General features: G+C 29.3%; 1 protein-coding gene across 1 annotated transcript; it reads right to left on the reverse strand.

Annotated features, from left to right (window-relative positions):
• Window positions 1-2,238: 2,238 nt before the first annotated feature.
• On the reverse strand, window positions 2,239-4,147 carry LOC126896922 (uncharacterized). The gene is made up of 2 exons (XM_050670116.1): window positions 3,199-4,147; window positions 2,239-3,105 (listed from the first exon to the last, which is right to left on the reverse strand). Exons 1-2 carry the CDS (start codon window positions 4,089-4,091, stop codon window positions 2,277-2,279), a joined length of 1,722 nt encoding a protein of 573 aa, XP_050526073.1. The 5' UTR covers window positions 4,092-4,147; the 3' UTR covers window positions 2,239-2,276.
• Window positions 4,148-12,707: the final 8,560 nt, after the last annotated feature.

Here is a 12,707-nt window from a genome sequence, read left to right on the forward strand (position 1 = left end):
AAAATACGATATCCCAAGATATCTTCATCGCCATGTATACTTTCAGAATACTTCTCTGTGTGCATGAATGTAAAAAGGCAAATAGGACACTAGAATACCTACTCCTGGACTAGGTACATGATTTTACTGCTCCAATACCTACAAATAACAGAATTTGATAAAGTACTCTATGCTGTCAACCTACCCAAAATTCAGAAAAATTATATATATATATATATTATACTTTATTATATGTTATAAATATTAGAGTATTTCTATACCTAACTATAACCGTAGATTTCTTTTAGTATCCAAACAATGAGTTTGACAATGAAAAAAAACGTTAACATCATTTGATTTAATTCTATTGACTTCAATAGGCTACACAGGTATTCAATAATATAATAAATTATTATTATTATCTGGTAATAATAATTTTTACTCAAAACATCACCAAAAACCCAGTGAAATACATACGTATTTAACAATTTTCAATCAATTCGTTTTAAAAATCTCTAATAATAATAATAATAATTATTTAAAAACACTGTTATCATATTCATGATAATTAAATTAACACACAACGGTCCACAACTAGTATATAAAACGTTTTATCAAGAATAGTTGTGACGTCATGTATGTAACAACGCATACTATCGTCATCACCACCATCGCCGCCCCCGCGAAAGAATTTTCTAGATGATGCTTATTGTGTTAGAAAATTATATTTAATAATCAGCCATAATCAGCTAATCTGCCATCAGGCTATTGTGTTAGTAAAAAGAAAAATATACTACTCTTCTCAGATTCACATCGAAGCTAAAAACTCCACAAAAAAACTGTAATTTTCAAATATAAATTCGTTATTAAAACTACAATATCACAAAGGTGAAACAATAGAAAATACACTATCTGGTATTATTTATCTGTGATAATAGTATAAAATGGAATCATATATTCTTATTTTATACATTAAAATAGGTATTTTGTGAAGATTTGAGATTTTTAAAACATTTTTACTGGTCGCTCAACATGTTTTTAGTATTTTGACCAAAAATTCGCCAAAAAACACTAAACGGTCTTTTATTTAATATTCGGTCAAATATTGGTATATCAAATAGTTTGATTTTTACTGCAGAGTTTAAATTTTCAAATCAAAAATTGAATATCGTAATTAATGTGATTATATGGTATATTTCTCAAGTAGGTCTTAAGTATGATTAAATTTTTGCAGTTTGTCTATTATTTATGTATATAATAAGAAAAAAAATATTTATCACTCATCTTAAAAACTTTTAAAAATAAAGTATAAGCTAGAATATATGATATTCTTGAAATACTTTTAAATTAATTTTTTTTATCAAACAATTCATTTAGTTGGATTTAATTTGATTTATTTATATAATTATTTTAATATTCTCAGTTCAATATCTTCAAAATTATTATCTTTTATATCTGTAGTCGATCGGAGAGTTCTAAAGAGAATTTTATTATATTCTTAAGTTTTAGTACTAACAGCTGGTTTGAAATAAATAATTTATTTTCTTTGTTTAACAAATTGATTTCTAAAGAATTAGCGATTTATATATAAAAAACAGTAATTAATAATGACTTCCGAAATTTAATTTTTTTTCAATTTTAAACAGTAGTATTTCTTTTTTAACTTAATTCACTTCTTATAGAGAGGATTTTTTGTGGAACGAGTTTACATCTAAGTGTTATGGGGCCGTCAGTTTTCTATCATACCCGTATTAATTTTTGGTTAAAATACTAAAATCTCGTTGAGCGACCAGTAAAAATGTTTTTAAGTCTCAAATCTTCACAAAATGAATATTTTAATGTATAATATAAAGTTAAAATGATTCTCATTAAAATTTCGAAGATGGACTTTTTTTGATCCACCCTAACCTCTATGTTCTATTGAGAATACAGATTTACACACGGTAATATCTTCAACTAGATACGAATTGTGATCTTTTGACGTATTTTTGAAAGAAATCGGTCCAGTTAGAGCTGAGAAAAAGTGGCAACAGACATAAAAAAAAAAAAAACACATCATAGTAAAATTAATACCTTCTCAGCTTCGCATCGAAGCTAAAATTTTTTTTGTAACTAATTCAAATAAAATGAAGTTCCGAATTCATTTCAACATAACATATGTTACTCCACGCCTGATTAAATGTAAAACGTACAAATTTTTTCTTGAAAAAAATTAAAGACAAATTTAATGAAAAGAATTGATTATACATTTTTATTACGCAGAAAATTATGGTTTTGTAATTTAAATACAAACTTTTTTAATTAGTTCTAATTATTTTTTTAAACCCTAAATAATCGAATTCACTTTTAATAGCAACATCACAAAATGTCGCAAATTTATTTAATGCGTATATATACACAATTGTTGTACTTTCTATAATGTTATTATTCAATAACATAACTTCATTCTTCCATGATTTTATTAATTGATCTTTTTTTAAAACTTCAATGAAGCAATGTAGATTAATAAAATGACTTAGTTTATGTATACGTCGATTAAATTTATGTCCTGTTTTAACAAAATCTAATAATAATTCATCGGATTTTAACTCTACTTCATCCAAAGATAGATTGATAATACTATCTCTAGTTAAAGTAAGTTGTACAATTTCGGACAAAAAATCACTTAATAAATTATATGTTTGAGTTAACGATGTATGTGCATTACAATTTATATCCCAAATTGATTCAGCTTGTAATATATCTAAAACTATCAACATATTTTTAAAAATTTCTTTTGAATCATGAACCACATTAACAAAATCAATAATACAGTCAACAAAGCCTTTTAAATTATTTTTAATCTTTTCATTGTTACATGTTTGTAATACTGCGGACATAAATGTATTATAATTTTGAAATACTTCAGTGTATCTGCACCTCATCATTAGTAAAAAGTATTTTTTTTTTAGACTAAAATTAAAATCATTTACAGTGTCTCTAATAATTTGATTATTAGTGATTATTTTATCATCAACTATAATTCTTATATGTTTTAACAGTTCCCAATTTCCTTCATGAAACAAAGTATTTAGTATTTCAATTGCTTTATATTGAGGAAAGTTATTGTTCTGAGGGGGTGTGAGCCTTAAATAAAAAAAAATTGAGTAAATCAGTTTATTTTTTTAATATAATTTTTACAGTGAAAAAAAAAATATCTTTAGTAAAAATAATACTTACTCAGCTGTATTAGGATGAAGTAAATCATAGAATCCAATTTTGAAGTAATAGTCATTAATTGTTTTTAAATAGTAATTGTTTAAATTTTCACTAATAAAATCGACAAACTCCATATTATAATTATTAGTAATGTATTGACCATAGTAATATTCTTGTAAATTCAATTCCCTTGTATTATTTATAATATTAATATTGTTTTTAAAAAATTCACGTGTTATTGCAACTACATTATTGACGAAATTATTTATTTCTTCGTAATCTTTTTTAGCTTCTTCAATTTTAATGCTTTTGTCGTTATTTACATAATTTATAATTTCTGACTTTTTCATTTTATAAGTATAATGTTTAACAATATAAATTTCTTCTACTACCGTTTTTTGATGAGTTAATGAATTATTCAGTAACTTTATATCTAAATAATCAATAAATGTTATCGCATTGTATAAATCTTCAAACATATTATTTGATTTTTTAGCTGCATTTAAAAGTACTACTATACAGTAAATTGCATTTTGAAATAATTTGTTTTCAAAAAAATGTTCACAATTATTTATAATAATTATTAAGTGTTCAGTAAATTGTTTTAGTACTTCAACAAATAAATAGTTAATTAATTCAACTATTATATAATATATTTTTATTGAATAATTAATACCATAAAATCTATTTTTTAGAGTTTCTTGTACGCTCATTATTTTGTCATTTTCATTCCTTATGGATATGTGTTTCAGATTTGATTGTTTTATTTGATTTCGTATATGATTCATTACTTGTTTAAAATATGTTATATACTCTTTTTGTAGATCTGCATCGTGTATTTTACAATCAACAAGTCCAACTTCAAAAGATATACTTTTAATAAAAAACATTAATATTATCAATTCAATTCTCATTTTCAAAATTTTAGTAAAATCAAAATAATATCATTTAATAGAAACGTTTAAATTGATATTAGTCAATTATACATTTTTTATGTATTGATCATATTTATAGCAAAAAATATATAAGACTAAGGTGTGTGTATTATTCTATATAATAATTTTAAAAATACTTGTAAAACTATTGATTTAATGTTGATGTTTAAAATTAAAAATATATAAAGAACAATACTTAATTTATTCATTGTAAGGTTTTTAGAGTATTTAAATAAATCTAGTATTCACTATTGTAATTTTAATAATGTTCCAATAAGTGTTATAGGATTTTTAGCTAATATTAAGTACAAACATAATACTTGAGAGTTTATTTTTAATATCTAAAAAGCCATTTATTTGCTTCGATGCGAAGGTGAGAAGATATTAATTTTAAGTAAAATTAAATCTATATTAAAAATATTAAACTAAAAGCCACAAAAAATTAATGAAAAGTCGCGGATACGTATTTCGGAAACAATGTTACCATTATCAACGCTAAACACATATATTATAATATAGTTTTAATTTTACTTAATTAATTAGCCACAAGTAATAATATAAAAAATTAGAAGTGATAGAAAAAGTCTAATTACAGATTTGAAAACAACGCAAAAATTTCATTTAGAAAAGTATATTTTTGCTTCTGATGAAAGTTCCTTGTAGTCCAGTGCATTCATTTATAGTAACAAACAGTTTTTATTGAAAATTATTGTATCAAGCCCTTTAAATTTTTATACATGTAAAAGTAAAGCAAAATATAACTTCTTTATTATTTTTATAATTTCTCCGTAAAAATACAATATTAAATTATTGATATCAATTTCATACTTAATTTAATAATTATAATTAGTATTTATTCATATATTATATTTTAAAATCAAAGAACTACTAATTAGGATATAATCAAAGAAATAAGAGTTGATGTGGCTTTTGGAATAATCCACCAATTTCTCTAAATGAAACACTATCTACAGATTTGCATCGAAGCGTTTCTTATGATAATGATTTTAATCACTGTCAGATATCATCTATACTTGTCACATCTATGCCTCATCCACACTATGCCTCGACTCCACTGTGTTATCGTTTTTTTTAATTTCATCTTAGCATTCTCATAATGAAAAATATGAACTGCCTTCCATGATGGAATAATTATATAGGATGATTCTTTATCATGGATCATTTCTTTAAGATATAAATAATATTGATAATTTCAGGTTTCAATTGAATCTGAGAAGATAATGATTTTACTAGGATGTGTTTATATATATATATATATTTATTTTTTGTGTTTGTCACTACTTTTTTTTAGGTCTCACGAGACTGATTTTATTTAAAGATACATAAAATGACCAAAAATCGTATTTAGTTGAACAGAATATCAACAAAATTTTTAAAAAAATCTCACATTCACGTAAATGGCAAATGTACATTTTGGGATAAAGTCCCAAAGTTATGATTTTCAAAATTAAAAAGTTTTTTAATATTGATCTTGGTTTAAAAAATCATATGAATGAAAAAATATTTTTAAGATTATTATTGTCTTGATTATGTTTTAGTAATAATTTCAGACTTATAAATTAATTATAGATGTATGTGATGCTTGATTCATCAACAGTTGATGTACACCAAAAACTTATTACACAATGTCATATCCCAATGTTGGAGTAGGATATTGCTGTTATCTGTACATTATAAGCTAGAGCCTTATATAATATGTTACTTCTGTGTATTATCAGATTATTATGTTTTTTTTTTTTTTTATGTTCAACAAAGACTTTTTATATTATCGCATTTAATTTTATTCTTTAAGAGTTACCTAATGTGATTATATTGTATGTATAATATATTCGCTATTATAAATAAAATACTAACATAAAAAGGGTGATAATATAAATAAGAAATTTTTTTTATTATTTTTTTATAAAAAAGTTTTAATATATGCTTAAAAAAAAATACAACAATATACTGCTGCATCAAAAACGGCAAACTGTCAATTACCGCAGTTTCTAAATAAAAATTGTTATTCTTAGAAATATCACAGAAAAATTTTTATATTGTTTGATTGTAAGTGAAATAAAATATCAGTTTTTAATACTACCTTATTTAATAAAAAATATAAATATAAAGTTTCTTTAACATGGTAAGCTATTATGTTTCAAAGCGAGATTTGGAAAGAGAATAGGACGATTAAAAACAATATAAACAATCGTATAGGTGGTTATTATAATTGGATAATAATGAAAAATTTAAAATGGCTTAGTAAAATTATTTTCTAACTATTAGCAAAATAGAAAATATCTTATTTCAAATAAATAATGGTTTTGACCCTTCATTGACATATAATTATGGTAACAAAGGAGTATAGTGGTTAATCTCTCCGCTAAATCATATTTGGACTCCACACCTCCCAATAAAACAAATTTTTAAATTATCAAATCAAATTTGCCAATAATAAATTAACCTAGTACCGTCGGATATTGAGTCCAAATCTAGTAAAAAAATTGTAATACTAATCATAAAATAATTATATTACTGAACTGAACCAAACTATGAGATAAAAAGTCACATATAAAAAGTTCAGGAATTATTACAAAACAGAATTCATACAAAATTTAAGTATTTAGTTTGAAGTTTTGTTTAGTTCGATGCTGGTAGCTTAAAATTAGATTAATGCATAGCAGTTATTAAAAAAAATGACGTGATTAATTAAATACTATTTGTAATACGCAATTTGAAATTTTTAGTTTGTTAAAATTGGTTACAAAAAAAATTAATTCTACTAACATTTTTATATAATTATAATAAATCTGAATGTAATATATACCATATCAGTAAATATTTTTTACAATAATAAATATTGTTGCACCCTAATTTATATTGAACGGCCACTAGAACAAATGACACTTATAGCCTATTGAATTTTTTACTTAGTATAGTACACCACGATACTCCTAGCTGTTCGGTGCGTTATGAGATATACAGGGTGATTTTTTTATCATAACCCACTCAATTACTTACAGAACAATAATAAATTAAACATTTTTTTTTTCGATTTCCTTTGGTTACACATCATTCTTGAATTATTAACTATGTAATTCTTTTTAAATTCATCCCTTATGCCTTGTAAGAGTGTCAACTTTATTTTTTTAAATGAGAACACATATTTTTAATTTAATAAAATGTTTGAGTTTTTAATTTAATAGTAAATGGAATTTTAATTTTTAATATTACTTTATTAATTTATTAGATATAAACATTTAAAGTTTCAAATTTTTGAGTTAATATACATATATAAAACACAAATTGATTTTTTATGATATCGATATTAGCAGGTATACAGCATTGTTATTATCAATGATAGTAAGGTACATTGTTTGAGTGGGTTATGATAAAAAAAATCACTCTGTATATATATATATATATATATTAATTATATCAATTTCTATTATTGATACATTTTGTATTATTAATAATTAATTATAACAACTAACTCTGAGCGTACGAATAATTTTGATTAATTTAACTATAGTTTCCCGCTCGCCCCTCAACATAGTCCTTCGAGCCAGATGCATTAGTGATATAATTAAAGCGTTAATTAAGCCAAGTTACTGTTTTCACTATTGCGTTCGACACGAATAATGCGATCAGGTTTAAGTGAAATTTATTATATTACACGTTAAAAGTTAATTTAAAACACGAGGTTTAGCAAATGAAAAAAAAATTTATTAATCGCTTATTAAAAATTAAGGATAAATTCTTTATCATCGACAAGGATAAAGACTATAAACCTACGAATTTTAACGAACCAGCGTGAATACCACCGGACGCTGCTTTCAAACAAAAGTCATAAGGGTGATTAGTAAATCATATTGTTGGTGAATTATTTTCTTATTAAAATATTTGTGTTTTCCTGTTTTTTTGTTGTCTGTTCAATGTCCTCTAACTATTAGTAGATATCTAGTCATTCCTTGTTACTACATTAAAAGTTCAATTACTATCTTCTTTTATCTTAGTTGATCGTAGAGTTAACAACCCAACATCGTAAAAAGAAGAAACCGCAAAATAAGCCTCGGAATTGGATAAATAGACAACGATTGGAACTGGAAAATTGAATAAAAATGGGTATATAGAATGTTAGGACCTTAAACAAACCGTTAGTGTTACAATACTTTCTGGAAACTATTAAAAAATATAATACAAACATATTAGCTCTACAAGAAATTAGTTGGCCAAACGACGGAAGTATGACAAAAGAAGATATAACAATATTCTATAGCGGAAGAAAGGATAGAGGATATGAAAATGGTGTGGAATTAATAGTTAGTGACGACACATTACCACAAGTAAAATAATTCACGGCAGTAAATGACAGAATATGCTATATTCGACTTAAAAGTCACATTATTCATATAATTATTATAAACGCATTTGCACCAACTGAAGAGAAGGAAGAAAATCTTAAGAATGAGTTCTACGATGAACTATAGTACATAATTGTCACAACAACGAACAACTGTATCAAAATATTAATAAGCGACTTTAATGCAAAAAAAGGACAGGAGGAAATATACAGGCCCACGAGTTGGCCAAATAGATTACATGACGTAAGTACCCATAATGGAACCAGGTTGATCAACTTGTGTTTAACGAAAGGCTTTACCCTTTGTAGTATATACTTTCCAAGAAAGGTCATACACAAAAATACTTGGATAGCACCTAATGGAATAACTAATAACCAGATTGATCACGTAATGATACAGAATAAGCATAAAGGATGCATAAAAAGTGCCAGGAGCTTTAGAGGTGCAGACGCCCATTCGGACCATTACCTTGTAATTACAAAATTTAAAGTTTGATTATCTGAAAGATGGGAAGAGGTAAAAATAAGGAATCCGTAAAATATTGTATAGAAGAACTGTTAGAAACGGAGGTATTGTAGTAATACACCTGTAAAACACAACAATAACTACAAAAGACCAACAAAAATGCAGATGATGATGAAAATGAATATGGAATAAAAGTAGGGTAATATAGGGGATTTTGCTTCCCCCCGCTTGACCCACCCACTCCACTGAAAGAGGTGTAGGTGAAGAGGCATGGAGGGGGGAATAAATCCAACATAAACTAACATAATGCAATGGGAGGGGAATGCGATGACAAAACCCAACGTAAACTAACCTAAGGCAAGTGAGGAACCTCTCCTCTTCCACCAAATCTTATGATAGGGGGGTAATGAAACACGACGTTAACTAACACAACTTGTCGCGCGCCTAAATTATGCTCGGCCATATAGTATATACGTAATATCGGTTTTTTGACGAAAAAAAAAATGCGTTTTCCAGGTAAGCTATACGGTTAGGGTGAAAAGTATGAATTTTAAACGTCGAATCCACTATTTTGATATGCGACATGCATATATTTAGTTAAAGTCTGTACGTAAAATGTTAAGTTTACCTAATTTGTAAAAAAAAAATTAGTTCGAAACATTGTGTGCCAGATGGCTGTATTGATGATTATATATTTTTATGTTATAGCACTCGAGATTAACACAGCAGATGGCTTAACGCAACGGCGATGTCGCCGTCAATTACATTAATTGTTAATATACGAGCTATAAGCTTGACCGTTATTCGTATAGTGAATAATAAATCAGTATTTTTTGTTTGTCGACAATGTATAATAATGACGACTGTTCGAGTTTTCTTATAGCAAAACACATTCTTAAATAAACACTACTACCGCCGCCGCCGCCGACGACGACGATAATAATTGCTGGAACATACAGGGTGTAAATTGTTTGAACCATAGTAATATATGGGCGAGTATAAAGGTGGAGTGTATAATAGGATTTCGGTTTTTTTTTTTTCAAAATTGGAGGAATTTTTGAGCAACCCCCTCGAATTTCTCTAAAATTAAAAAAAATCATACCACGATATTTCTCGCAAAATTCTCATACAAATTGAGTGGTCTCACGATTTTTTGTAACTTTTGCGTCCTCCCCTGAACTTTGGGTTCAAAGTTGGAAAAAAATTTCACATTAGTGTGACCCATCAATTTGTATTGAAATTTTACTGGGAGTCCTGTGATATAGTTTATTTTTAGTTTAAACGATTAAATAACAAGAAAAACCGAAAAAACCGAATTTTCCATAGAAGTGCAATCATAAACCCACAAAACATCGATCAGTCCTGTTTCAAGTGGGCCATTTTGGCGAGACACGTTGGGGTTAATAATAATACGCGTGTTAATCAAAAATATTTTAACGAGGAACACAGGTATGATTTCACAGGATTGACGTTCCCCACATCTGTGTCCCAAATTATAAAATATTTGAATGGCTTAACCCTAACGTGTCCGTCAACGTGTACGGCTTGGAACGGAACGGCGTTAAGATGAAGTGGTCAGTGTATCCACTAAGAGTCGCCGACCAAGAACAACAAAATCGTTTTGACCTGTTGTACATCGGTGACTCTGACAAGTATCATTACGCGTACATTTCAGATTTTTAGAGGCTCGTGCGCAGCCAAAAAACTAAACACAAATGTCCCATATACACTTGCAGACGTTGCTTCACTAGCTTTGATGATTAACCTAAGAAACATATTCTTCGAGGTCATCAAGCGTTGGAGCCACACAAGGTAATATGCGGCAAAAATAAACCAATTTTACCCATTATGCCGACAAATGGTAGTAAGGTCGCCTTTGACGCGTGGGAAAAGACGCAACGGTTACCGTTTGTCATCTATGCTGATTTTAAGGCCTTGCTAGAGCAAACAGACAATCGTATAGGTGCCTATACTAGGACTGTGCACACACACCATCCCATGAGCTACGGGATCATGGTAAAAACATCGGACGTTGTACCCTCCAAGGTCCTCGAACTCTACGGTATACCGCATTCACCGGTGATATAACGTGGCTTTGAGGATCGCGAAGAGGTCGCCAAGGCATTCGTAATGGCTGTAACGGAAGTGATGCGCAACATTTCTAAATTGTTGCGCAAAACCAACGTTCCCATCCGAATGTCTATCGATGATGTGCGCAGGCACGGGGAGAAAGTGGTATGCGACTTGTGTCGCACGGCATTCAAGGATTCCAACCCCAAAGTCGCAGACCACTGCCATCTATCAGGCCGTTTCAGACAGACGTTGTGCAATGCGTGTAACCTGAAAGTGAAAACTGTTAACTTTGTGCCGTGCTTCTTGCATAATCTTTCAGATTATGACGCGTATTTCATCGTCACTGAATTGGGGTACGACGACCAAAGGATTTCGGTCATACCGAATTTCAAGGAGAAGTATATTTCTGTCACGAAACACGTGACTAATAACTTTTCCATACGGTTTGAGATACCTTCCGGTTCATAGCTTCCTCCCTGTCCAGTGTACTCGTATGGGCGTATACCCTTACGAGTACACTGATAGTTGTGCTAAATTTGACGAAACGCTACTACCACCCCGCGACGCTTTCTATAGTCAGTTGAGTGAGTCTAATATTGATGACGGCGACTATAGACATGCCATGGAGGTGTGGAATCGTTTCGACTGCTTAACCCTCGGTGAGTACATCGACCTATACTTAAAGATTGACGTGCTGTTGTTGGCTGACGTGTTTGAGAACTTTCACGACATCTGCATTACAACATACAATTTGGACCCGGCGCACTATTATATCACACCGGATTTTAGCTTCGATTGTATGTTGAAGTACACCAAGGTGAAGCTGAAGCTCTTAAACGACTATGGCATGCTACTGATGGTGGAACAGGGTATTCGTCAAGCACTATGCCAAGGCCAACAATCCAAAGACACCTGGCTACGATCCGACAAAACCAGACTCATGGATCGTGTATCAAGATTGTAAGTATTATATAAAAGTACAATAATTGTGCGGTAGTTTAAAACGTTTAATGTATATAGGCAATAACATTTACGGGTGGGCTATGAGTCAGCCCATGCCATACGGAGGCTTCCGGTGGAATGAAGAAGCAGATCCTCTGGTCGACCTTCTATTGCTTTCGAACACTGGTAATACGGGGCGTATAAATGAAGTGGACGTATCGTATCCAAAAGAGCTGCATGACGAGCACAACGACTTGCCGTTCTTGCCTGGCAACGATGTACCACCGGGTTCCAAAGAGACCAAACTCATGGCCACTTTGAAACCCAAACAGCGGTATGTCGTACACTATGTCAACTTGAAACAGGCGATCGCACACGGACTGCAAGTCGATAAAGTATATACATCGTACCTAGAGCTATTAGCTATGATATTAATATGTTTGTCACATAGGTGCACCGCGTTTTAGAGTTTCAACAAAGTGCTTGGTTGAAACCGTACATTAAGTTGAACACTGAAATGCGGAAACAGGCGGTAAATGCTTTTGAAATATTGTTTTTCAAATTAATGAATAATGCCGTCTTTGGTAAGTGCACGCTCAATGTTAAAGCAGTTGTGGGTTATTCGATAAATATTTACATTTTATAGGGAAAACCATGGAGAACATGCGGAAACGCATCTGCATTGAGCTAATCTCCAGTCCTGAACGTCTAAGCAAGCTCGTAAACCAACCAACCTTCAACGACTGTATCA

Source organism: Daktulosphaira vitifoliae, unplaced genomic scaffold (genome assembly GCF_025091365.1).
Source record: "Daktulosphaira vitifoliae isolate Bord-2020 unplaced genomic scaffold, ASM2509136v1 Scaffold_1, whole genome shotgun sequence".
Classification (NCBI taxonomy): domain Eukaryota; kingdom Metazoa; phylum Arthropoda; class Insecta; order Hemiptera; family Phylloxeridae; genus Daktulosphaira; species Daktulosphaira vitifoliae.

Excerpts from the sequence above, each read along its gene's own strand:
- LOC126896922 (XM_050670116.1), bottom strand. The coding sequence starts at position 4,091 with ATGAGAATTGAATTGATAATATTAATGTTTTTTATTAAAAGTATATCT. Across the intron at positions 3,106-3,198 it reads CTTCATCCTAATACAGCTGA|GCTCACACCCCCTCAGAACA; the intron begins GTAAGTATTATT and ends TTTTTATTTAAG.